Source organism: Carassius carassius, chromosome 31 (genome assembly GCF_963082965.1).
Source record: "Carassius carassius chromosome 31, fCarCar2.1, whole genome shotgun sequence".
NCBI lineage: Eukaryota > Metazoa > Chordata > Actinopteri > Cypriniformes > Cyprinidae > Carassius > Carassius carassius.
This window is the reverse complement of record NC_081785.1, coordinates 13,606,297-13,634,224: the sequence shown is the minus strand read 5'-3', so window position 1 is coordinate 13,634,224 and position 27,928 is coordinate 13,606,297. Positions and strand designations below refer to the sequence as shown.

Here is a 27,928-nt window from a genome sequence, read left to right as displayed (position 1 = left end):
GTTCCGATGTCTCTCTCTGATGACTCTGATAGTGCACTGTAACCTTCATAGCAGCAACAAAAAACAACCCGACCTTCCTTCCAGAGACGGTTGCTATGAAACACATTTTCCCTGTATAATTCATTTACACACTGCATACAAATATGTGGACAATTAACCCCTTTTGTTTGCATAATAAATTTGTATATTTAATGGGAGCTTATCCACATGTGCTCCACAAGCTCGAAGGACAAAGCGCAACACCCCATCCACTGCAATCATGCCCTGCTACCTGATTTCAGCACAGAGCCAGAGAAGGAGGATAAATTAGCTCTAGCACAGCACAGAGCTTTAATTATAGCCTTGCAGACAAGAGAAAAGCTCATTGATGTGGAGATGAGGATGGACTATGCAACCCATGTTTTGGTGATTCTCTATCAAAAGAACAGCTGGGTTGCCATTTTCTCTCAAATTAGATTTCGCCAAACCAATGCAATGTGAAACTAAGAGATGCAATTTCAAAAGTTATTTTTCTTGTTTGTGGAGTCATAAGAGCAACAGGAAAAGTCGATCTTGAATTATGTTAGTTGGCAAAAACGGGAACGGAAGTAAACATCCCAATCATCCGCACTAGGTTCAAAGGTTGAATTGAAACGCTCTTAAATAAAACCATTTTTCAGCTCGACATTTTCAGACCCGGCGTCAGAATAATGTTCACAGAAAGATCCAGCTCTTGCATGCAACAATATTACAACATGTGAATGTGTTACCTGTGTCGATAATCATGGTGCTGCAGTCCTGGTGATGGCAGTCCAGCTTCTGTTTGTTTTCAGAGCAGTTTAAAAAAAGATTGTGTGGTGAAACACTAAGTTATTGATACCCCAGCATGCCTCAGAAAGAAAAGGCTCCACCCAAGAGTGAACCCTGTGACCTGAGGGTGATGAAAAATGAGAGACCCCCAACCCATCTCTCTCACATACACGCGCATTGACATTTTTGCTTTCCTCTGTTCTTGTGTCTTAATATTAAGAAAATGTTTACATTTATGGAGTGCCATATTATCTCACAATAAATGAGAAATAACAATAATGCAGACTTTATTAAACATGCAAATTATTATTTTATTTTAATGGATAAATGGCATAAATCTGCAAATGTTTTAACTCTCAAGCAAACAAACCATCTAAAATCATTAAGTAATTCCATGCTAACAAGACTAATGAGCATCTATGATATGAAATGGTGCACTTTTCCAAAAGAATGCTTTCAAGTGATTATATATGTTAGTAAAACTTTAGATAATCTGATAGAAGGGAAGAAAGACAGAAATAGTGCCACTCTTGTCCTGGATCTTTTCACATTTCTGATTAGCACACACATTTTATCACTCTGCAGACAACTCAATTTTCATTTTGGGAGGGGAGACGGAAAGGGTGACAGCCCAGGGCCTTTAAGGCAGCTCGGGGACCCCAGCGAGCCTAGCGCTGAAGCTGATAATTAGACTTCCATGAACCACAGGTCAAAGAGACAGAATTATTTGGTCTGTGTAGACAGCGATTTCTTCAAGCCACTCGAGATGAGATATCACAAGCTGTTACACATGTGCACCAGGAGGCCTCTAGAGTGGGGTCAGAGTCAATCCTATTCCCTACAGAAATTCGAATATGTTGAAAGGGCAGCTAACTAGGGACCATGATCATTTAATTTGACTTCTTTCAGGGGAATGTGTTCCTCAGCCATCAATTTCAAGGACTGGTTTGCAGCTCTTATACATACCCTGATAATAATATCGAGTTTTTTTCTTTTTGTCTGGAGAAGAGAGCTCTTCATCAGGGTTGGTGCTCATGTCGATTAAATGTTTCAAAAGTGACAGAATATAATGAAAAGATTGCTGTCCCCGGTGTAAGCTCTATCACTATCAAAAAAAAAAAAAAAGGAAGGAAGGTGGTGTGTGAAAGTGTGGGATCAGGAATGCATTACACTTCCTAAGAAACATTTGAGATTAACTTTCGTATGCTCTGGTTAACTCTCCCATCTGTAACTATGAATTTAGAAGACTCATTGAACTACCATTTACACATTTTCCTGTTTCTACACTCTTAAAAATAAGAGGTTCCAAAGGGTTTTTTGCAGTGATGCCATGGAAAAACCATATTGGATACCTTTTTAGTGAACAGTTCCTAATTTATTTTTATTTTTTTCTTAAAGTGAATAAGATTTTAATAATCTAAAGAACTCTTTTTGTATTCTTCCACTACAAAGAACCTTTTGTGCAATGGACAGGTTCCATGGCTGTTAATGGTTCTTCATAGAACCATAAATGAACCTTTATTTTTTTAAGAGTGTATGTAATAGCAAAACTATGTCTGTGACATTCCAGACATAATTGGCAAAACTGCCAGCGAAAAACAAGAGAACATGTTTTTCTCAATTGACAAATGGAGCAATTTAGGCTATGTAGACTCCAAGTTAGTTTGTGCCTGTGCTATAATATCCAATGTTACATTTCACACAGAGTGTGATACAGTCTCACACCTGCTTCACAAAATACAACAATGAACAGTTGAGTTGAAAAGAGAGAAAGTCGTGGCAGATTCTTCAAGATAGCCTTTAGTGAAACGCTGTTTTTTGTGAGACAGAAGCTGTTGCAGTGGCTGGGAAGGAAAACATGGAAACAGTTGTATAATTATACTATTTTTACTGTTGGGAGCTCAGTATGTGAGAGGAGAATTAGCATCACACCTGTACATAATTGGCTAAATTAGCTTGCATAATGCAAACTCTGAGAAGCATTGGACACTGGGAGGTGCTGCATCGAAAATTGAGGGAGCTGTTTGGACTCCCTCTGGAATTTAGTGAAGGGAGGAAAAACATGACCTGTAATCTTATATCTCAAGTCAAAAGAGCATTCAAGGACCTCCTCTCAAGTGTTGTCAAACAATAGGCAAGTCAAGACCTTGATCTGGGTCTCTTGAATCTACTCAGGTTGCAGCACAGCACTTATTTGTTTTAATCCATTAAGTCTTTGAATAATTTGTGACTGCCAACCAGGGCAGCACATGTTAGTTTACAGGTGCATCTAGTGACTGAATGCAGATTTTGTGTGCACTTGCTGAAGTGGTAGAGGAGTATCTCAGATGTATTAATCAGTACTTATTACAGTGGCCATAATCTTTTCCATTATAATACATAAGACAACATCCTATATATATATATATATATATATATATATATATATATATATATATATATATATATATATACAATTAATACATAAATGAATGCAAAAGTAATTACAATTCATTACTAATTGCTGATTGTTACAAATCAATAAACATTGTAAGCATATTGGCACACACTATTAAAGGGGGAAAGCTTTAAGGAAATGTCTGCAATTAATATTCAACCCTTTGGTCACTTTACTAAAAAGATGGTTTTAAAACCTATGCTTTGTTCTAGTAAAATTAGCGTACAAATATCATAAGATGAAGATCTGTGTCAGATTTAGGAAGGGAAGCAGTTCTCAACACTCTGAACTGTTTTGATCTGCTACCACCTACTGGTTAGTGATACTAATGAAGAATCAACTAGGCACATACTCTTAGGTTTAACCCTTTCAATGAAAGCAGGCACTGTGTGAAACCATCAGTTCTTTTCTCACCTCTCAAATGTATTAGAGTTTGAAGTAAGAATTTCTCCTATGAAGGTTAGATTGTTGTTTAATGCAGGAGAGGAAGGCAGTTCACATTAGGTGATCCTTTAACAGATAGTTTATCTCCAAAGCTGTTTTCAAAGGTAACAAGTAACTGTCAGAAGCTTTCTATGTATCATAAAATCTAGGAATCTGAGTAGATAAATCCAATGGCCTTTTCACATACTTTTTTTAGATTATTTTTATTATTATTTCAAACCATTGATTATTTAGTAGTATTTAATCAATGCACAGACATCAATGTACACTAAGTGCTATGTAATGCTTTACACCAATTAAACCAAAAGCCAGTTTATGCACAGTGGTCTATAAAGTCAACTTTACTTTGCAAAGGCAGTGAAAAACTGCAGCTGAAGCAGCATATTAATCATAAAATATGCTGCCTTTGCTTTTACAAACACTGGTCAGTTCTGCAGTGAAAGAATAAATGCATTTGGAAATTATAGCAGAAATAAGTATGTAAAATTAATGCTTTAAATTATAACCCCATCATCTAAATATACAGTTTATTAAAATATTAAATTAAGTAAAATGATATGATTTTTTTTACATTATTAAACAGTCAAATACAAATTATAACAATAATAAAAATAATTAAATATATACTGTCATGGCACCTGCCAAATTTAAGGCAGCACTAATGTTGCATTTCATGTTTACAGATCATGTGTTACATAATACAGCATGTTTTTTCCTGTATTTATTTATTTTTATAAATATTATAAAAACTTGTGGGTACCTTGATGTAGCTCTAAAAATTAGTATGAAATATTAAATATAACGACACAATGTAAAAGTATCACTTACTGTCAGTGTGGGACTTCTACCTCATACAGCTTATTTCCACAAAATCAAACTTCAAACGTTATATTTTGTCAAAATTCGTATACCTTTCTTTTGTAAAATAAACGGAAATTGCGTGTTTCGTGACCCCAGAGCCACTCCCACAGGAAAATGTCTGTTTTGTTTTGAATTCAACCAACCAAAAGCAAGCAGAGGCGGATTTTCCCTGGCAGAGGGAATTTTGAATTTTCATGCGATTTATACTCTTACTCTCATAATAAAATTATAACTTATATCAGTTTAATATCTTTTTATTAAAAAACCCGGTTACCTAAGGACTATGTGCTTTTGTCTTACGAAAAAGAGAAGACAAGAAAAAGCTCGTAATAAAGTGAGTCCAATGGTGGTTAATGTTACTGAACTTGCCAAGCCCTGTAACAGACCGCTAGAGCTCTTTTAATCACCATTGTAAAATTTAGGTTTTATTTCATGCTCGCTGTGTAATACACAATAATAAAAGCGATGAAAGAGGAGACTACCGAAATAAAACAGATTCACGACGACAAAGACCTAAGTAAGTTGCTTTTCCTACAGGTTTATGTAGCGACGAATTTCTCCGTCGCGATAATACCAATAATCAGATATGCACCATTTTTAACACAATATTGTCAAATGAATCACATATCTATGTCTGTCCTTTAGTCTGTAGTCTTTGTAAGAGATGTGACAACATTCCAGATAAGTATGGAGAGAAGATCACCCTCCAACAGCACAAACTGACAGTCCACTATTTCTGTTTGGTGAGCCAGACTTTGATGATCTATATTTGTGAAATGAATTTCATTTTGGAGTCCCTTTCTAGTTTCTAGTGTTGTAAAACTGTACGTTACCCTTAAATATAAGATATCTTATGATGCTATGTATGGATCATACATTATGTCCAGCTGTTCTACAGCACAAATAGGTTGCAAGGCAAGAGAAATAAACATTTAGGCATAAATAATATTATATTTATTATTATATTCTATAAATTATTTATATATATATATATAAATTATTTATAAATATAGCTGGTTATTTCTAAATGTTCTGCTAGTCATGAATCTCTTATGGGAATGCAGAATATCAAACCTTGGATATTGTCTTTTTTTGTTGTTGTTGTTTTTTTTTTTGCATGGCTGTTTTCAAAATTGAAAGCTTTCAGCTTCTAAATCTAGTTAACAGCTTTATTCTAAATTATTTTGTACATCGTAAAAGTGTCACCAAAATAATAACTCAAGCATAAAGGTACAAGTCAGTTAATCTTCACACTAATTTTACAGCTGATGTCCAGTGGAATATGTCAGAGAGGGGAGGAAGATGAAGACGTTCATGGTTTTCTTGTGGATGACATAAAAAAGGAGATCCGCAGATCTTTGAGGCTGGTAAGTACAGTACACATTTGACCCTTGGCATGTTCTGTTTAACGCTGTAGAAATGTTTCTGAGACTACAGCTATTACTTTTTGACTTGCAGAGGTGCATGTACTGCAGAAAGTTTGGTGCTTCGGTGGGGTGCTCCATCAAAAGATGTCGGCAAATGGTCCACATGCCCTGTGGGATAGAGCAGGAGTTTATTTTCCAGTTCACAGACTTGTTTCCGTAAGTGTCTCTTCTGATATGCAAAATGTGATGGTTGTCTTTGGAAGACGAGATGGAAATATAAAATGTAAAAGTTTGGGGTAGGTTTTTTATTTTATTTGGTGCTCAAGTAACATTTCATATTATTATGTTGAAAACCGTTGTACTGCTAAATATTGTGGAAACCATGCTAGATTTTTTGATCAATAGAAAGTTGAAAAGATTAGCTTTTATTTGAAATAGAAATCTCAATGTTATCAATTTCTTTTACTGTCACTTTTGATTAATTTAATGCATCCTTGCTTAATAAAAGTATAATTTTATTATTATTTTTTTTAATCATGATGATCCCAAACTTTTGAACGTGTTCAAAAGTTTATTTATTTATTTTTTTTCTGGTAATTTCATTTTATCTCGTTATTGATGATGGCAATCATTTGCAGGTCTTTCTGTAAAAAGCACGCACCTAGTCAGTCTTGCGTCTCTAGCCCCAGTCTGCCCCTCTCTTGCTCCGTCTGTCTGGAGCCCATTGAACCCGTCCTCTCCTACAATGTCCTCAAGTGTCCTGCGTGTCATGGCAGCTGGTTTCACAGAAACTGTGTACAGGTAATTAACCACAAATTTAGATGAATGATATGAATAAAAAAAAAAGTATAAAATACAAAAATATGGGATTTGAAATTTGAGCCTGAGTTTACTCTCTTATGTTTCAGCATTATGCACACAGCGCTGCCATGTTTTTCTTCAAATGCACACTCTGTAATAACAAGGACCTGTTTCAGCAGGAAATGCTCAGAATGGGAATATATATACCAGAGCGGTAAATCCAATGTGTTTTCTTTCTGATATTGATTCTAGTGATTAAATGTAAAATATTCTGATTGGTTAGTGTTTGATTTGTATCCTTCATAGACTGCTGGAATTATTTACATTTTATATATTTTATGCATTTTAAAATTTTCCTTTTAATATATATTTTTTTGCAATAAAAAATTTATTTTGCTGAAAATGTACTCGCCCTTAGGCCATCCAAAATGTAGTCCTGTGATACTAAATTTCAAATCTGTTCAGATGGAAAAAAAAAAAACCTGCCTACTTCTCGGATGACCTCAGGTTTAGTAAATTTTCAGCAAATTTTATTTTATGGGTGACCTATTCCTTTAACATATTGTATATTTTTCAGGGATGCAGCATGGGAACTAGAGGAAAATGCATATGGAGATTTATTGCAAGTGTACCAGCACTGTGATGCTGTGAAGTGTCGCAGTCAAAAAGGTCGCAAATACAGCTCACAGTCAGGGTAATCAGAGCATTTTATTTAGCCATTCTGAAATCATGAAATTTCAATCGGTTTGTTTCTGAAAAGGATTCCGACTATTGTTAAAATGAGAAATGCCTTTGCTTTACAGGTATTTTGAAATTGTTCGTTGCATGTTGTGTGGATCTAGGGGAACTCATCGAAAATGTTCCAACCTTAAGCTTTACGAAAGCGACTGGATCTGTGCTGACTGTAAAGCTGCTGTTGAGGGAAAAAGTGAGCTATCTGAACTTCTGTTTAAAATGTGCTTGTGTAGAGTTATTCCAAAGTTACAGGCATGGATTGTTTTTCTCCCCCAGTGTCATTGCCAAACTATGTTGAAACACCACTGACTATAAGGCAAGAGAGGAAGCGGCTGTTTAGAAATATCTCTGACCTTCACTCTTCACTCATCAGTAAAAGGTATTTTCCTAATCAATTGCATCTGATATGAATAGGAAATGTTCTTGATTATTTCAACTTAATGCCTCTGGACCATTATACCATAGAAGCTGTGTTCTGATTGTAATGCGTCCTTAAACTTTTGGAAGTGCTCTGTGATGAAATCTATTATTATTTATTAATCATGATAATTATTATTTATCTAATTGAATTTATTAAATTGAATTATTTGATAATCGTTGTTATATGAACTACATTATTATTATAACATTTTATCATCATATAATAATTTATTGTTATTTATTTATTTTTGCTGTATTTTGGTGTAGTAGTAGTTCTATCGTTGTATTCTAGGGAGTGTGTGCCAGCCACTTCTGCAGAGGTCTTAATGGATCTGGCCTGTCAGATATCACAGCAGCAGTTCACAGATGTGCTAGTGGAAGAAGATGATGATGATGTTGGGGTGTTGGAAGCAGCTCTGTGGGTTCTGCGGCAAAGTGACTTTAATCCCTGCTGCACACTTTCTGTGAAATTCTCCAAAGACAAACTAAACAACAACAACATTAGAAATCAGCGTCGCTTCCTCAGACGGCTTGTTTCGAAACTGTTGATGTCAGAAATCTTTGAGGGACCTGATGGAACTAAAAACCTGGCTCTGAACTCAAAAGGTAAGACTCTTTTTTTTTTTTTTTTTGATTTACTTTTCTTATAAAAATTTTTAACTATTCCTGACTTGTACAGTACCTCTCACTGCTGACAACTTAGGTGCCCTTCAAAATTAACAGTTGTTGTTGTATGTGAACAGCTCTCAGGGATGATCTCTACTTTGAAGTCGGCAGTCTGTTGGCCCTCTCTTTGGTTCACGGAGGTCCCCCTTTGGGCTTCTTCTCTCCAGCACTGTACCATAGTCTGTTTAACTACCCCACAAACTACAGACCTACATTACAAGACCTTGGAGACACTGCTTTAGCACACAAAATCAGACAGGTGAGTTTTGTTTTTCGTACACTGTACTTTAATACTGCTGTTGCACTGAGACACGTGATTATAGTGAACCTGTTAAACTCTATGTGCACTTTTAGATTGCAGAGGCAAACTCTGTGAAGGAGTTGAGACGCGCAATGCAGTCAGCGTCACAGTATTTGGAAGCAGCAGGTTGCTGGCGAAAGATCAGCAAACTCTCAGAGAAGGACATGTTGGTGGAGGATGTACTAAATTTCTACCTGATCATCAGACTACAGCTGCCTCTGCAGAGGTTGGTTATCTATCCCTATGCTGGCAAAGCATTATACCAGTCTTCAGTGTCAGTCTTCAGTCTTTTTTGCTGAAACGTGATGCATTTTTTTCAGTATTCTTTGTTGAATAGAAAGGTTCAAAAGAACAGTTTATCTGAAATATAATTTTTTGTAACAATGTAAAAGCCTTTACTGTCACTTATGATCAATTTAAAGAAAAAAAATCTTACTAAGAAAACTTTTGAATAGTAGTGTATACAGCAGATAAGTTTAATGTTTTTTTTTCTCACTTGCTCATTCAAGTTCATATTGCCTTTCTCAGGTTTCGTGAAGGTTTGAGGACACTAGGACTGTTTGAGCAGGTTCAGATGTGTATAGAGGCTTTCCATTCAGTCTTCTGTGGGCCTGTGGAAAAGCTCACAGCTGAATCAGTCATGGAGCTCTTTACAGTCCAGTTTTCAGAAGAAAAAGACCAACAAGAAAAAGAGCACACAACATTAAACTTTTGGAAAAAGTATCTGCATGAGTGTGACGGTACGTTCGCTGCAGAATTCATATTGTGTGTTGGAAGTATTTAGATTCTTGTGCATATTTCTAATAATCAAATATGACATTAAGATGTGTTGGAAAACAAGCTGTTATTTGCATGATCTTAACCTTTGCCTTGTGTTTTAGAGGGTCGGTGTGCAGCATCACTCAAGGACCTCCTAACATTTGCCACTGCTACAGATTTGGTTCCATCCATTGGATTCCATCCCACCCCCTCTATTTCATTCTTCAGCTCATCGGACCCCTCGTGTGCCTTTCCTCAGAGCTACTATGATGCCAATCATCTCATTCTGCCAATACTACCCTCATATGAGCTCTTCAAGAAACACTTGGATTACACAGTGTGTCAGTTCTCAGTTACGCAGGACATTTAAAAAAAAAAAAAAAATTCTCCTTTCTAGATATTTCCGTACGTTTACAGTGTAGATTTACCTAATTATCTACAATGCTCTATAACAGTTTTTTCTAACCTAACTCACGTTAACATTAATTGATCATAGATTGCTCCTCACTTTATCATTAACCCAGGTGTTGCTAAGTCCCCACTGTTAATTATCAGTAAGTTAGAATCCCTCAGCAGAAAAGAGAGACAGCTTTTAACAGCTTTGCTTTGAGCCGCACAGCCCCATTAGGTCTTCAGCTGCAAAGCAATACGTGTTCCACAAATTTAGATTTGTGATGAGATTTTTTTTTTTTGTTAATTAAAAAAGAGTTTTTCTTGTAAATTTAGGTGCACAGTTCAGAAGTGCATAGGTTATAGCTAGTAGCATGGCCAAAGTTTATACTATTGAGTAGATTTGTGTTCTGTCAAACAGCATGTGTATTTAGCAGTAATGGGAATTTATTGATTTTATTTGATTAATTTTTATTGTACAACAGGTTGTATGTTTTTGGTAGCCACAAGATGGTGCAATTGTCAATTATTATTATTATTATTTATTTAATTTTGCCCTACAATGTCTAACTGCTGCCACTATATGAATCATTAGTCACTGAGTTGAATGATCTCACCGTTTTGTGCCTGAGACCCATGTTAGAAACATACAGAAGCTGGTATGCTTTTGTTTTTGTATAATGTTTTATTTCTCCAGACATAGTTTAAGAGTGTATGGTAGTTTGCTGTCTCTATATCTGTCATAATTTATTAAACTTTGTACTTTTCTGTTACCCTCAGTGTTCCCCCCCTTGATTTATTAAATGATTGCGGATCTAGTAGTTTTGATACTACTGAACAATCAAAAAGATGGTCTGAAGAAATTTTATTAGGGCTAAGTTGTTGGTTGTGGTAAAAAGTATGACACAACTGTTGTATGAAATAAATTTTTTGGAAAAACTGATTTCAATATATTAGTTTAAGTGGTTATGATTATTTCACTCATTGGATCATTATTAAACATGATAATGAATAGTTTTACAATGCATTTTCATAGTCATACATAAAGTCCATATATGTCTATGGATCTAAAAATCACACATTTTAAATATAATTAAACTTGAAATAATTTTAAAACCCCTTTGGAAATTCACTATGGACGCCTAGAGGCCCTGGCCCCCTGAGTGAAAACCACTGACATAAAAATAATTAAAAACTTTTGTTCAATCCAGCAACTTTGAATCAATCGTTGTAAATTTGACAGGGCCAAACCAAAACCCCCAGATAGATCGTGCGCACCTCAATCATCTCTGTACGTCTCTGTGATCATCTACGTAAGCGTGCGCGTTCTTGTACGCAGACAGCGCTTGGCCGTTGCCACGTCACCCTCACAGTCGTCACTGCATAAATATTAAAGATGGCGGCCTCCGTCCGGGAGAAACAGACAGGTTTCTTTATACGTTTGAATTTATATGGAAACTCTCGATACTGTTAATATAACTGATATTAGTGATTTCAGTCGCGGTTTTTAAAACATTTGTATTTAAAATACATGCAATAATACCGAATACATAAACAGTTGAAATTGTACAGTCCTGTCAGTGTCGCTGAGGATGCAAACGGTGTTCATGTAACAGCTGGATAACATCAGTTGAATGGACTATTATCCTGCTTGACTAGATAAAGAAGCACTTGTGATTTGACTACATATAACCAACCAGCTCGTATAAGAAATATACGGCTGTCAATATCCCAGAGACCTGTCATAAGGAACCCACGATATGAATTCACATGCTAGCTAAAGTGACTTAACGTAAATTATTATGCTTAATATTTAGTGACACAAAATAGTGATGATCATTATGTTATATGGATACTGTTTTAGGCTGAGCTTATTTTTATTTTTTTCTGTAGCTGACATTGCCGTTAATGGTTATTTACACTTGCTGTGCACTTGCTCCTGTGAGATATCAAATTTGTCTTTATGGATGTGCAATAGATAATTTGTTTTAAAAATGAATAGCGTGTGGATAGTGTTTCAAATACATAATCTTAAATATGGAAAAAAAAATAGTTTTACTGGTCAAATCCTGTCATCGCATGTAGGCTTTAATTATTTTATTTATTTATTTAAAATACAATTTTGTATGCGTGCACGCAAATCTTTTGAAACACAATCAAGTAAATTAGTCTCTTTGCGATAGTAAATGATTTTAAGTAGTTATAGATGTTATTAAAAATGTTGATGTATTAAATTTTTATGATGTTTCTGTCCTCAGCTGCTTTGAAGCGAATGCTAAACTTCAATGCCCCTCCTTTGAAAAACACAACAGCTGAGCCAGTATGGAAGGTAAGGGTACTCACACACCTATTGGTTTACCCTTCCAGTATCCCTTGCTTTTCTAAAATGTGGCTCAGGGATGCTTTTATAGTTATAATTTGCCTTTGTTATTCTTGTTAGGTTCTTATTTACGATCGCTTTGGCCAAGACATCATATCTCCCCTGCTGTCTGTGAAAGAGTTACGGGACATTGGCATCACTCTGCACCTGTAAGGACATCTAAGATTTTATTTATTTATTTATATATTTCTTTCATATACATATATATATATATATATATATATATATATATATATATAAATGTATTTGATTAGATTGATTTGAATGATCGGTTACTTTTTGTTTGTTTCCTCTAGCTTGTTGCACTCAGATCGCGACCCCATTCCAGATGTTCCTGCCATTTACTTTGTAATGCCCACAGAGGAGAACATTGACAGGATATGTCAAGTAAATATGATCACTGAATAATGGAGTCAGTCTTTTTGTCAGTCCCGTTCCAGGACAATCTGTGAGGATCACACTATTTCAGAACTAAAAGTTATTTTCACTTTTACAGGATCTCCGAAACCAACTATATGAGTCGTACTATTTGAACTTCATATCCGCAATCTCTAGAAGCAAACTGGAGGACATAGCAAGTGCTGCTCTAGCAGCTAATGCTGTAAACCTGGTGACCAAAGTAAGTCAAAAACATTTGTCGTAAATTTGATTCAGTTTGCTAGTGTTAATTTAAAAATCTTTTTTTTTTTATTAAAGCTTGTTTTTTACTGAACAGACGTCCTCTGTGAATTCCTGAAGGAAATCAAATAACGTACTGCTCATTTTCATTATGCAGTTCAAATATTAGACTGTTCTGTTCCTCCTCAGGTATTTGATCAATATTTGAACTTCATCACACTTGAAGATGATATGTTCATTCTCTGTAATCAAAACAAAGAACACATCTCCTACCATGGTAAGCTGCTAGAGTGGCTTGAAGTGTTGACTTCGTGTTTGTTTCATTAGTAATCTGAATGTTATTAATGGTAATACTGTTCTGTGCCCTCAGCAATCAATAAACCAGATATAATGGACACAGACATGGATGGCATAATGGACACAATAGTGGATAGTCTCTTCTGCTTTTTTGTCACTCTTGGTAAATTTTTATCCTTCCATGCATATACACTGCTGTTTTTTTCAAAGTCTATTATGCTCACCAAGGCTGCTTTCATTTGATAAAAAATACAGTAAAACATTTTTTTTAAACATTTTTAATAATGAAACATTATTGCAATTTCAATATATTTCAAACTTCAAATTTTTCCTGTAAGGCAAACTAGTTTTCAGCAGCCATTACTCCACTTTTCAGTGTCACCTATTCCTTCAGAAATCATTATAGTAGGCTGATTGAGTGCTCAAGAAACATTTCTTTTTTTTTTCAATGCTGAAAACAGCATTTATTTAAAATATACATTTTTGCAAGACTATAAATGTCTTTACTTTCCATTTTGACAATTTATTGTATCCTCGCTGAATAAAAGTATTACTTAAAAAAAAGAAAAATACTATTTCTATGCCACTATCAGCACCAAATGAAGTAGCAGAATTAATGTTTGGTGATTCCAACCAGGATTCTCAATCACTCCCTCTGTCTTCCATTGTTTGCCCAAACAGGTATTTCCATCAGAGCCACAATCTTGATTACTCTCTTCAAGGGAATCAAACAACAAATGGTTTACTTATAGTTGTCTGTTTATTAAGCTGGCATTTAACATAAAAAAAAAAGTATTCACCTTTAAAGATTCTTTAGCACAGAAATGGATAATACTCAGTTTTTCTTGCTTACTGAAATCTTGCGCAGTAAGTAGACACAATCCATTCCTCATATGGAGATTTCCACTGCTTTTTAATCCATTTAAAATCTAATAAGGCAACATTCTTTAATGGTACAAGAAGTTACTGTGAAAATTATAGATTGACGAAGACTTGATATTTAATCAAATTAAAGAGCAGGTTTTTTTTTTATATTAATTCTCACATTACAACCAACAGTTTAACTCTCAACTGTCATAAAGAGCCACTGGGTGGCAGAACCTTCCAAACATTGTTTGTGTATTGCTCAAAGGGAAAAAAATATTTAGATAATGCATTGGATATTTCAGTTAGGTCTGTTTACTTACTAAATGACTACTAGAATTGTATATGGCAGAAACTTCACAATTCAAATTAAGTGCAGTGATCAGGCCTGAATTGTTGTTTTTGAAATGTAATCATGTGTCTTGGTAGCTTGGGAGCAGATATTCAATGCACCCTCCTATTGGCAGTACAGTGAGCTTTCCTGTTATCATAGGTGCTGTCCCAATAATCCGATGTCCAAGAGGGAATGCTGCTGAAATGGTAGCCGTGGTAAGAGACTAAGTGCTCTGTTTTTTAATGTTCCTCTGATACTTTCTTTATGACCAGTCTGAGACAACTTTATCTTCTTTTCGAATTTATGAATTTTAGAATTGAGTGTTATAGAATGGCTTTGGTCATTTGTTTATCACCTCAATCCCTACACTAATCTCTGCATTACAGTGCATTTGGACGTTTCATAGTCTGCTGGTATAAAATTCCTCTTTGTTCCATATGTGGGATTTGGTCCAACCTTGGTTTGCTTTCAGTGTTGAGTTTTAGATGATTAGTTTCAGCAAAGGAATTTCTCACTGTAATATGAGACAAAATTAACACCTGCTGCTCAGTTTATTGGATTCATATATTTTATACATATTGTACAACTCATTTCTAATGGAATAATAATAACGGTAATTAAACTTGGTTTTTTTTTTTCTCAGAAACTTGACAAGAAACTGAGAGAGAATCTGCGAGACGCTCGTAACAGCCTGTTCACCGGAGACACCGCGGGCACTGGCCAGTTCAGGTGGAGCAAAAAAACACTCACAGTCTTGCACACCTCCATATGAATGATTTTAATAGAGGATACTTGTGTAAGCAATAATACTTTAATCTTAAAATTATTATCGTAAACCCCTAAATCCAAAACAAATACCTCCAGATGGATGAAGGTAGCCGAGACAGACAGACAGACAGACAGATAGATAGATAGATAGATAGATAGATAGATAGATAGATAGATAGATAGATAGATAGATAGATAGACAGACAGATAGATAGTCAAGTGTCCTTAACTGGGACACTTTAAGAAAGGTCTAGAACGTTGAGAAAGGTTTTAGTATCAGACCATAAAAATATCCCTCCTTTCCCTTCATCACTCCCACAGTTTTCAGAGGCCACTGTTTGTTCTTGCCGATCGTAACCTGGATCTAGCGACTCCTCTCCATCACACATGGACGTATCAGGCTCTCATTCATGATGTACTGGTGAGCAGAACCTAAAATAAACTTGTGTGACCCACAATTAATTCATTTCTCCCTTTTTTCTACTAGTGTTAATGTAATTTATTCCCTAAAGTAGTTCCAAGTCGCAGCATATGGAAAGATGAAGCTATCGCAGTTATCATATGAATGACAAAGGGGTTTCATGAAATGTGGAATGTACGTGCTGGGTTGCTTTTTGTGCCAGTGATCATTAATCCTTTGGGTATTTTTCCACCGTCTCAAAACTGCTTCTGCCTTAATATCATCTCAATTCGACAGTATGGCAGCAGTACTCTGAGGGATTTTATTCTGTATTAGTAAAAGCTGACATGCATGTTATTTTAGGTGTTGTATTGTGTTGTGATTCAGTTCTTTTGCCTTGCCTAACCCATATGTCCCCTATATCAGGACTTCCACCTGAACCGGGTCAGTGTGGAGGAGTCTCAAGGGTCAGAGGCCAGTCCAGCTGGAGCACGGCCAAAAAAGAAAAACAAGAAGAGCTATGATCTCACTGCTGCTGACAAATTTTGGCAAAAACACAAAGGAAGGTAATCATCTACTGTTGGTAAAACTCCAAATGTATTCAAATGGAGATCATTGCTGTGCATTTTTAAATGTTTTTAGGTTTGTGGTTTTTTTATACTTCTAGTATTCTGATGTGAACTATTTTGAACTAATGACTGTGTAATTAATATATCTTATTTATTTTCTTAAGTCTAATATAAATTATTACATCTGATGTTGCTTTCCAAAGACCTTATTCTGTCCTAGTATAATACAATTTCAAATAGTTCACCCAAAAAGTAACATTTTGTAGTAATTTACTCACCCTCGTGTTGTTTCAAACAGATGTGTTTCTTTTTTCTGTGAAACACAAAAGAAGTCAGTGGGCACCAAAATGGTACATTTTTGTGTGAACTATCCCTTTAAGGACATTAATTAACCAACTGTACTTTCAAGCATGCAAATGTTTGATGGGAAGACATCCCTAGTTGTCTTGTTTTAGTCAAATGATTTGTCACAGTGTTTGTTAATATTTAAGAACATTTGCTAATATTATTTTATGTCATTGCTTATTTTTTGCAAAATATAACCAGTTCAGTTTTGGAAAATGTTTTCGTTTCATTCCTGCTTTAAGGACTGTATCCAGCAGTTTATACTAATATATTTACAACAGCTTATTGTCATTTATTTCAGCCACTTCTGGATGGAAAGCATTGAATTAATTTTTGTTCACCATTTCAGTCCATTTCCTGAGGTTGCAGAAGCTGTGCAGGAGGAACTAGATACATATCGAGCCCAAGAGGATGAGGTTAAACGCCTCAAGAGTATCATGGTAGGTTAATAAGGCTGATGCAAAATTGTATATGATGGAACTGTTGCATGCTGGTTAACACAGAAAAATGTGGTTTTCCTCAAAGGGCTTAGAAGGGGAGGATGATGGAGCCATTAGTATGTTGTCAGATAACACTGCCAAACTTACTTCAGCTGTCAGGTAAGAAGTTCCTTGTAACAAATAAGTAATTAAGGATTTTTTTATATACAATTTTTATTTCTCCAGTTTTTATTACATGATGTATAGGAAAAATATCCTGATGTAATCTAATTTCAACCAGTAGTTGTCTCATATTGCTTGAGAGCTGTTTTACATATTAGTCATTGTACTCACAAAGGCCTACCGCTGTACCCCTGTCTGACCCTGTGCATATAGAGTGGGATAACAGCATGCTCTTCTCTCTAAACAGTTCTCTTCCTGAGCTCCTGGAAAAGAAGAGACTGATTGACCTCCACACCAATGTTGCCACAGCGGTTTTGGACCACATCAAGGTCAGTGCTTCATGAGAAAAATCTTTTTCATCTCTTGGGTTACATTTTCTCTGCACATTGTATTGTTTCTGTTAGGTTGAGCAGCATATTTTACCTCTAAATTTGCCTTTCTGTCTTTAGAGCCGTAAGCTTGATGTATACTTCGAATATGAGGAGAAACTCATGAGCAAGTCCACACTTGATAAATCCCTGCTGGACATTATCAGTGATCCTGATGGTGAGTCTTTCTTGTGTTAAAGGAACACTCCACTATTTTTGAAAATAGGCTCATTTCCAACTCACCTAGAGTTAAAATAGTTGAGTTTTACCGTTTTTTAATCCATTCAGCCGATCTCCAGGTCTGGCGGTAGCACTTTTAGCTTAGCTTAGCTTAGCATAGATCATTGAATCTGATTAGACCGTAAGCATCTCACTCAAAAATGAACAAAGAGTTTCGATGTTTTTCCTATTTACAACTTGACTCTTCTGTAGTTACATTGTGTACTAAGCCCGACGGAAACTTTGCTGCCTTATCATGGGTGCAGCAGGCGCAGTGATTTTACACAATGCATGAAAATAGTCCCCATCAACTCCGCTATTGATGCAACAACACAAACTAGCTGGTGATTACTTCAGGCGCAGCTTAATATCACTGCACCTGCTGCACCCATTATACGGCAGCAAAGTTCCTTGATTATTACGATATGAGAGTATGGTTCCCAGTCATATCGGCCTAGAAAATTGCTTTTTATAACTTTTAATTTTCTGTTGGTCTTAGTACACGATGTAGCTACAGAAGAGTCAAGTTTTAAGTAGGAAAAATATAAAAACTCTTTGGTAATTTTTGAGTGGGATGCTAATGGTCTAATCAGATTCAATGATCTAAGCTAAGCTAAAAGTGCTATCGCCACACCCAGAGATCAGTTGAATGGAATCGAAAATAGTAACACTCGACTATTTAACTCTAGGGGATTTGGAAAATTTTCAAAAATAGTAGTGTTCCTTTAAGCACTGAAGGCTATCAGTGTAATCAGTTCCATCCCTAAACCCTATTTAGAAAGGATTATTTTTATATGGGGAGGTGGTAATGCAGTAATTACCAAAACTAATACTTGATTTTAATCCTGTCTTAATTGGCCAGGTCAGGGATTATTTTCACATCTTTTTTTTATTATTGTCTGGGTATTCTCATGCAGTTGAGAGTTAACTTATTAATGTGCATTAAGGAATTCAACAATGCACCAGTTATCTTCCCAAACTTGTAATAAAAAGGACTTATAAACTGAGAAGCTTTAAGTGCTTCCTGCTAAAATAAAAGCATGATGGTTTGATCATTGGAAAATGGAAAAAATAAAGAAATTCAGTGTTATCAGTATTGGAATTATAGTTTTTATTATAATTTTTTTTATATTAAATTTTATTACTGTATTTTATGGTGAGATATTGTAATAGAATTTTGTTTTAAATGTTATATAGTAATAATAATAATCTTTATTTCTATTATTATTTTATAGTGATATTTTATATTTGTAATCACTGCATTTTTGACCAAAATGTGCAGCCCTACAAACAAGCACAGTAAACTTTGGCGTTTTTTTTTTTTCAATTGCAATTTTTATCAGAAAATCGTGCAGCCCTAGATTAGAGTCCATTTTATCTTTTATTCAATTCCCTGAAGAAAACCCCACATATTAAAAAAATAAAATAATAATAATAATAAATGTGAAGTGCCATGCAAATAAATAACCTGGTGGTACTCCAACATCTGATTGGATGAGCTCCGTTCGAAGCAATTATAAAATAGCAAAATATGTGCATCCTTGGCAGATCATTTAAATTTTATGCTACCAGCATAAGTTGCTACAAACCAATAATAATGCTAGGTAATAGTAATAATATTAATGACGATGATAATAATAGGATCTTTGATTTATTTATGGCTTGGCAACCATGACAATCTAGACAGTCTGTCTGACAACACTCCATAATTGTGGTAAAATCTCTATAACACTTGGCTTCAAGTGGCTTATTGCTTTAATAAGCCTTGACTCATCAGCTGCTCTTTTGAGCTTGACTGTTATCCAAACACCACTATATCCCTCAAAGCATGGCATACTGCCTTACTGTCACAAACTTTGTTTTACCAAGAACAGCCCCATCCTGAGAGATCAACGAAACTAATTGAATGAGTAACTCATACCACATTCCCCTAATGAGAGCCTATCCCACCCTGCGTCCTCATCCAGTCATTTTTTTCAGCTTAGTGGCCTGATATACATCACATCCCAAGGGGAAAGCGGTCTGCTTTAAAGACTCTCTGTGATGCTACCACAGGATGAGATTTGTTTTCTCTCCTGCCAGCATTGTGAGGTTTCAAGAGGACACAGTTTCTTGATCTCCACAGGGTCCTTTGTAGGTTCATGGGTTTCTTATGAGTACACAGGAATGGCCACTAACTATAATGATAATGATCAGTTGTTTTTCAAGTGTTACAGTGCTTTCTTGTTATGATGAGTGCAATGTGTGATTTTTTTTTGTCATGTTTCAGCAATAGTGAGGACAAAAACACACAGACACTGAAAAACTCTTGTTGTTCCGGAAATGAAATTAACTGTATGCATTTGCATAATGAGTGTATAAATGTTGTTCTTATTGGTAGCTGGAACAGCAGAAGATAAGATGAGACTGTTTCTGATCTACTTCATCACTTCCCAGCAGCCCCCATCTGAGGTAAGTCCCCACATCACAGTCATGAACAAAGAGTATTCAAACTATAAATAGTTATCATGGTCAGCTATATCCTCTAAGAAAATTCAGATCATAGCAACCGTAAAGGAACAATCCAGTTTTAGTTAAGTTTAGTAACAGCATTTGTGGCATAATATTGATTATCACCCAAATAACTCAACTTGTCCCTTGTTTTCTTTAAAAACAGCAAGAATCAAGATTATGGTAAGGCACTTACAGTGAAAGTCATTGGGGCCTATTTTGGGGATGGGGGGGGGTTAAGGTGTGAACCTTACAATTTTATAAAAGTGCTTGCATTAATTGTTCTGTTAAAACATATGTATTATTTGAGCTGTCGTTTTTACAGTGGTTTTAGGCATAATGTTTGATTGGATGAAGTTAGATTTAACTTTACATAGAAAAGGTTAGTTGTACGTCTTGTGGTTGTACTAGTGAAACATCTGAAACAAATGAAAATTAATTTTTGTGGTAATCATCATTATGCCCTGAATGCTATTGACTGAGCTTAAATTGTAATGAATGCAGTCGAAGAAAATTCCCTTAAGAGTCCTAGATAAATGACCCTAAATCATAGGTTGACTGTGGTGGGCTTCCCTGATGTGCGCTTTCGGTAACACCACAATTTATTATAATCAGTGGCAAATGCATGGATTTCATTGTTTATGGACACATGGAGCCAAAAACATTCTGTCCATTCCCTATGAAGCTCGGCCAAAGTTTTTAAACTGTACTTTCAGACTGTTTCTTCAAAAGCCTTGTTGTTTTTTGGGACACATGCAGCGCAGATTTGAGGAACACTGACACGCTTTTATGCCACGGCCAAGTATTATTACTCTTGTATCTTGATAAAGCAGGATTGTTCAACTCATGGCAAGATCTCTTTTGTGGGACGTACAAATGACATTTTTGAGTTCTAGAGTACACTTTCGAGGGGTTGGACCAGTGGTACCAAGCTGGGATAGACAGTGTCCAAGTGGCCACACTTCAACCCTGGAGAAAGCGCACTGGCCTGTGCTTTGGACAAGGGCTGTCATCCTCTGTTATGTTTATCAGTGCAGGCTGTAAAAGCTTTGACTTTCCAAAAAAGAAGTGTGCTCAGAGTTTGAACTTTTTTTCTACGTCTTTTGGTTATCCTTTCTTTCATCTGTGTCCTCCTGAGCTAGCGTAGCTTATTGTTGGCAATCATTTTGTTGTTTGTTTTCTGAGACTGTAATGAGGTTGGGGACATGAAAACAGCCCTCTCACTCATGTGGTATAGACGAATCTGTCTCTAACAGCAACTAGAGTTTCTCCTTACGCTGATGAATGCTTATGGCATGTGAGCTATAAGTCATCCTTCATTCTAAAAAAACAGATCCTTTAAACTGTTGGATTTTGAGAGTTGAGTGTTGAATAAATAAAGACAGTTTGTTCTTTTTAGTCTGATCTAGAGCAGTACAAAAAAGCTTTGGTTGATGCAGGCTGCGACTTATCCCCACTTAACTACATTAAGCAATGGAAGTAAGTTCTGGCCATTGTCAACAAACACACCATAACACACTTTCACATTTGCCTAGTTACTACTTTAAATTTTGTAGAAAAATGAGAACAGTAGTGTTGCAACTATTATAACCTATTTTCCAGAGCTTTTACGAAGATGGCTGCAACCCCAGCCAATTACGGGAGCAGTGGAGTGAAACCAATGGGGTATGAAGCTAAAAATGTATTTCCCAAAATATGAATCCTTTTGTTGATGTAATATGTGTTTTGAACGCATTGGCCTGTCCTTTTTCAGACTTTTCTCGCGGGTGATGAACACTGGCTCCCAGTTTGTGATGGAGGGGGTGAAAAATCTGGTTCTGAAACAGCATGTAAGTATTTACCTGGGCTGTATCTAAGTACCAGAATATCACAAAAGCTGGGCTCTTTTTACTTAGTAAGCAACCACCCAACAATTTGGCAACTGCACAATGATGTGAAAATACACCCAGACAGTTTAGGCAGCATAGGACAGGGACGCCGGGACAGGCTACTAACCACATAGCAATGAGCTAAAATCACCCACAAAACCACATAACAGTGTCCTAAAAACACCAAAAAGAGCACCCTACACATCAGAGTGTACTAAAAACCCCCATAATCAAATTATACTTCAGTTTCAACGTAAACTCTTGTTGTATGCATACAGCTGTGCACATGCACTAGTTTCAACCTTGTCTAGTGTCTGCAATGTTTGTGATGGCTGACTGGAATGTCTTTATACAATTTTATAACATTCTTATATGTCCTATAACAATGCTCTAAAAACAACAAACTACGAAACAGCAAAACAATGTGCTAAAAACACCCGGAACACCCAGGCATCATGGTAGCAACTTTTGAAATATATATGATTTGATACACTGCCAAAAAAAAAAAGTGATGTATTAATGGTCAGTTTTTTTTTTTTTTTTACTTCTGCTCTAGATTCTCCATAATTGATTTGATATTGCAGCACTTGTGGCTTTTGCCTGATAAATTGCTTGTGATGAAGTTTATTGTATTAAAAGCATATGCTAAATGTCTCTTTTTGGGGGTTTATTATGATTTTCAAACGTTTCTTTCATAGAACTTGCCGGTTACTCGCATCTTGGACAACTTGATGGAAATGAAGTCAAACCCGGTGAGTGCCCTTGTCTATTTCTCCCTTTCTTCACATGCATTCATCTTCTCATAAGCACAAATATTAAACTTGTTTTGCTGATCATTAGTATGTATCTCTTGCAGTAATTAAGAGTAATGTTTATTGTTAGCTAAAACCTTAAATTAGAAAATGATTAAAGATCATTAGTGTATTTGTGTCCAGTGTGCACATGGTATTGTGTATCGCCAAGGCAGCCTGCTTTACCTCCCACTGCGGATTAAAGCGTATGACTCTGCAGTGCTATGGGACACTGAATGAGGCACTGAAGCCTCTCTGGAACAACGTCACTCACGAAACGCCTTCATTTCATCAACAAAGAGAAGTTATCAGAAAACTAAGAAATAAATCACTGGAACATGCGCGATCACAAACGAACATGATAAAAGCGGTCGTTTGTTTGCATGCTTTGGTAAATATTCAAATTCAAAGGCATGGATGTTTTGCTATAGTAGAATAAGTGATACATTGATCGTAATGAATTAATTTATCAGGACTCAGAATTAATCACACAGAAATACATTTATTTTGTATTTTATTTATTTATTTTCTAACTCTTATGAAAATAGCCTGCTTATTCAGTCAAGTCTGTTTTTTATTTATTTGTAGCCAAAGTGGCCTATACGTCACATTTAGAATGAATGATAATATCTCTATTTTTATAAAAGCTCCCGAACATTAAACATTATTATATTTTTATGATAGGCTACGTGGAGCTAAACTCTCGAGACGAGACTTATGACAGATAATATAAGTTACTAAATAATTACACGATTGTGATAGAGAATAAGAAGCTGACATCTGATTTCCTCAAACGGTTCACATTTACCATGTTTACTATGGTAATGTTAATGCCCAGCGTGCATAGTCTTTTGCATCGTTTATAAATATTTCTGCCTTGTATGGTGATTGTAATTCACATCGGATCAAGTTATTGTAAACACTCCTGCTGACTGAGCTTGACTTATTTAAAATAGTGTTTAATGCTGGTGTTATAGAAATGATCCGCAGTGCAGACTCTATATTTTTATAAAAGCTCCCGAACAAAAATCATTATAATATTTTGATGGTAGGCTATGCTACGTGGAGCTAAACTCTCGAGACAAGACGACAGATAAATATGTTTCTAAATATAAGTGATAAATAAAAGTAAAAGTGGTTGCATTTACCATGTTTACTATGGTAACGTTTATCCTGCATAGTCTTTTACATCGGCGTGTTTAGTGATTAATCCACATGGGATCAAGTTATTTCAATCACTCGCTGCTGACTAAGAGTAAGTTTTGATCTCAAATTATTTTAAAAAGTCTTTAATATCAGTGTTAAAGCTGTTATCTTCCTGAAATGATCCACAGCGCAGACGCTCTCCAGACGCGGAGAAACTCCGCCTTTGTTCATAACCCCTCCTCTAGCCCCAGCTGGCCCGCTTTGGCCCAAGGTTTTTCGTCGGGCCACAAAACCCTGGCCATTGGCCCCCGAGGAAGCCCCGGCGAGGCACGATCAAGCCCCGGAAGTGCGGTGGAAACGTGACTGGCCCTGGCACGCACTAGAACGCCCGGTTTAAGCTCGCCAGTGGAAACGCGGCTAATGTATTAAGTTTCTAGGCCTGAGGGATTTGGAAGAAGTCCCATTTGGGCTTTTCACCTTTCTGAGGTGGAACAAAGGTGCAAACCCCTCATGTGAGCAGCACTAGGGGACGTCTTAACAGAAGCCGAAGCTATTTCATCGATAATGGGATTGTGTTCTGCTACGCTGGAGGATCTCATTCTCTGCAAAACGTCTGTATATGAAGCATCGGTTATTTGAACATACTGGCTGTTTTCAAGTTATCATTGGATAGCCTTGAAGGAAAAATCTGCTTTGAAAATTTCTCCCGATGCTAACTAACTGCCGGTATGGTGCAGGGGGAATGATGGATGCAGATTTTTTATAAACGTGGAATTACCACAGAAGAGATGATGTGGCAAATCTTTGACATCGCCCTCGTAGTATGACTTCTAGGACTCCTCTCTATTTAGACATCTTGAATTCTCCCTAAGCACACTTCCAAGAATTGTCTCAATGCATTTTAAGTATGTATAAAGCGCTGTAATGGAGACAGCTAGCTGACATATTTGCTCTTGCAATCATCCGCTTGTGTAACTGTGGCATTTTAGCTTCCCCCTCTAGTTACTTGACATAAAGACCATATTTCCTTCTGAAACACCCTCAGGGTCCCTCTGATCTTCTCAATCTCAAAAGCTGGGGTGGACAGATTGCCATATCCTGTTACCAACTGGAAATGCTTCCCCTTCGCTGCCCATAAACTTGAATTGTACATAACCGTATTATCATCTTCTCAGCTACTGGAATTTCAGTGCCCTGCACAATACGGCTGTTGTTGAAAAAGCTGGGTGGCTGAGCGCTACAGAATCTCCTGCCTCCGCTGCAGGTCAGATAGTCCTCGCAGATGGGCCTGTGCAACAAGATTGCAAGGGTGTGTTCGGCACCAAGCAAGGGTAAGCCGATAGCAGAAAAATCTGGAGCATTTCACCATTTGGAAATGCAGTGAGGCACTTTTTTCAGTGAGTTGACGGCAAAGTATTTCTTCCCAGAATGAAGTATGCGCCAGAGCACCAGGCCGGGCTGACTGAGGTCCTGTGGGGGAAGAGCCAGGCTTGGCCCATCCGATAAGGAAGATGAGGAAGTAGGAGGCCATTGGCCTTCGCCTCAGAGACATCTCTCCTCAATTTGTGTCGAGACTCTTCAAAGCAGAGAGATGATAATCTAGCTTTTTGAGTAAAACTGGAGGACATTTTACTGTTTGAGGCTTCTTGAACCTCCTTAGGTGAATGGCTGCTGGGAAGCATTAGATCTTGATAAGCGTTTAATGTAGATGGATGAGGTGGTTTTTAGGAGATGGTGATGTGGGGAGGGTGCTCTGAGTGTTATTCCATCCTTCATTTACTTTCGCGCTCTGTAATCCCTAATGTTATGTGTTGTGTTTTTTGTAGGAGACTGATGACTACAGATACTTTGATCCAAAGATGCTTCGCGGAAGCGAGAGGTAGTTTCTTTATATTTTCAGATTATACATCTTTGTGTTTGACTTGGTCCAGCTGTATTCAAATATTATGTTAAAGGCATTTGATCCATGGAGGTATTCGAAATCGCTTGTGTCTTTATTACATACACATAAGGCAGTACTGAAGTTAGGTAAATAACAGATCTGTACATCCTTGCCAAAGCTGTACATTTCCAACAAAAATATTTAGAATATAAGATCTGTCATTTTTCCCACAAATATTGTCTATTTTTGCTCTCTGCCGGTGAAGATGAATTAATCCTAACTGTTTTACTCCCTCAGCTCCATTCCAAGGAACAAGAACCCCTTTCAAGAGGTGAGTGTAAAAAGCAATGCCGATATCTGATTGTTGTGATTTTCACCATGTGGATGTTGATACGTTATCTTAATGGTTTGGCACCCATGCACTGTTACCTGGCAGGGTTAATTCATGGCACAGATAGCCTTCTGTTTCTAGTGGAGATTAGGCCTTGCTGCTGACAAAATGAGCTGAAGGCCCTGTGTGTCTGAGCTCACATCTGTAGGAGGGTCATTTGAGTCCTTCTGAGAAATATTACAGGGTTTTATTTAATATAGAGCATTTGTACAGCTTCCATTGAAATTCACGCACTATTGAGCTTTAACAGCTGATGACACGTTTTCATTTCACAGGCCATCGTCTTTGTCGTTGGTGGGGGCAATTACATAGAGTATCAAAATCTTGTTGACTACACAAAGGTATGACTGCACACATATTGACATCTAAAATGTGCTACAAGAAATACAAAGTTCTGGCATGAAACTCTAGATGGCGCAGTCCGATAGGTATAACTCAATCTGACCTAATGACATCATTAACACATGGCACAGCTGATTAGCGTAGCAGATCTGTTTCGCCAAGACCAAATACATTAACATTGTTATGTACATTACCATGCCAATCCCTCAGAGAGTTGTCATGACAGAACTTTGTTTGCTTCTGAAGATGAGTGTAATGATTTCCTTCTCTACAGGCCAGACAAGGGAAGCGGGTTCTTTATGGCTGTAGTGAGCTTTTCAATGCAGCCCAGTTCATGAAACAGGTATAATCACTTCCCTTACTGCATAAACTTACATAAAGTGCAGGTTATGAAAAACAGGATATTTAAATGTAACATTCAAGATGTCAGTCACCCGATTTGCACCGCACTTCAGATAAAAATACTAATTTATTAACAAGTTTTCATATACAATTATAGAATTAAGATGGAAAAATCAGATGCTTTGCAATCCATTGCTGTAAAATCCAACCGATTATCCTTAGGTTGGAGGGAACAGCATTGCTTTGAGTGTCTTGGAATGCTTTTTGCCGCTTGAAGCAAATCTGTGTTGTACTTTGTCTCAACAAAATTGACACCAAGTCATAACGTGCCTTTCCCTCTGTAAATATTTTTTTAACATTTTGCCTAGTTTTTCCCCCCACATCAATTCCTCGTTAATATACTTTTACCCCTTTGCTCTGAGTGAAAAAGAGGGAAGAGTGTTTTGCTTCTCCCAAATCTTTCCGTGGTCTTATATGAACTAATAGGACACTTACTGTGAGCTGAACAATTAATTACAGTAGTAATCCTACTTTTGTTTAAATGTTGATGTGATTATGCAGTATCAGAACGGTTAAGACTAAACCCATTCATTTCTCCACAGCTCTCACAGCTTGGTCAGAAATAGGAGGAGCATTGAAGTCCAGTTCTCCACCCTTCTCGAAACTGAAATCAAGATCTATTCTGTTATATTCCATTTAAACCCCTCTAACTTCAGAATCACTCATATTCCATGTACTTTATACTGTTTTCCAATACTATTTAATTCAATACTAAAGGCTCCCAACAATAAAGTCTTACATACCAGTTGCACTTTGTTTTCTTTCTATGAGTCTACTTTGGGTCATAAGCATATTATCTTATGCCTCATCACGGGTTTATTGACGTCAGGTGAGTTCAAGAGTAGAGGTAAATGCCTTAAGTGGTTTGGTGACTGAAGAGAA

The 27,928-nt window shown here is 36.5% G+C and overlaps 2 protein-coding genes across 4 annotated transcripts; both read left to right on the top strand.

Moving 5' to 3' along the window:
- Positions 1-4,642: 4,642 nt before the first annotated feature.
- On the top strand, positions 4,643-10,024 carry LOC132111598 (G2/M phase-specific E3 ubiquitin-protein ligase-like). 2 transcript variants are annotated; one of them, XM_059519043.1, is made up of 14 exons: positions 4,643-5,048; positions 5,177-5,274; positions 5,797-5,898; positions 5,990-6,114; positions 6,537-6,699; positions 6,807-6,913; positions 7,277-7,393; positions 7,542-7,627; positions 7,711-7,813; positions 8,147-8,460; positions 8,598-8,779; positions 8,875-9,047; positions 9,350-9,561; positions 9,703-10,024. In XM_059519043.1, exons 1-14 carry the CDS (start codon positions 4,997-4,999, stop codon positions 9,948-9,950), a joined length of 2,082 nt encoding a protein of 693 aa, XP_059375026.1. In that variant the 5' UTR covers positions 4,643-4,996; the 3' UTR covers positions 9,951-10,024. The 2 variants fall into 2 exon arrangements, with proteins under 2 accessions (XP_059375026.1, XP_059375025.1); XM_059519042.1 differs by having other exon boundaries at positions 4,645-5,048; positions 7,503-7,627.
- A 1,286-nt stretch (positions 10,025-11,310) lies between these two features.
- Positions 11,311-27,791, top strand: LOC132111597 (sec1 family domain-containing protein 1). 2 transcript variants are annotated; one of them, XM_059519040.1, is made up of 25 exons: positions 11,311-11,397; positions 12,229-12,299; positions 12,411-12,499; positions 12,647-12,737; positions 12,847-12,969; positions 13,158-13,245; positions 13,339-13,428; positions 14,623-14,678; positions 15,107-15,192; positions 15,553-15,652; positions 16,058-16,197; positions 16,895-16,985; positions 17,071-17,144; positions 17,395-17,476; positions 17,597-17,693; positions 20,115-20,185; positions 21,624-21,703; positions 21,827-21,889; positions 21,978-22,053; positions 22,791-22,844; positions 25,856-25,908; positions 26,209-26,242; positions 26,578-26,643; positions 26,919-26,987; positions 27,589-27,791. In XM_059519040.1, exons 1-25 carry the CDS (start codon positions 11,367-11,369, stop codon positions 27,610-27,612), a joined length of 1,899 nt encoding a protein of 632 aa, XP_059375023.1. In that variant the 5' UTR covers positions 11,311-11,366; the 3' UTR covers positions 27,613-27,791. The 2 variants fall into 2 exon arrangements, with proteins under 2 accessions (XP_059375023.1, XP_059375024.1); XM_059519041.1 differs by lacking the exon at positions 11,311-11,397 and adding an exon at positions 11,414-11,762.
- Positions 27,792-27,928: the final 137 nt, after the last annotated feature.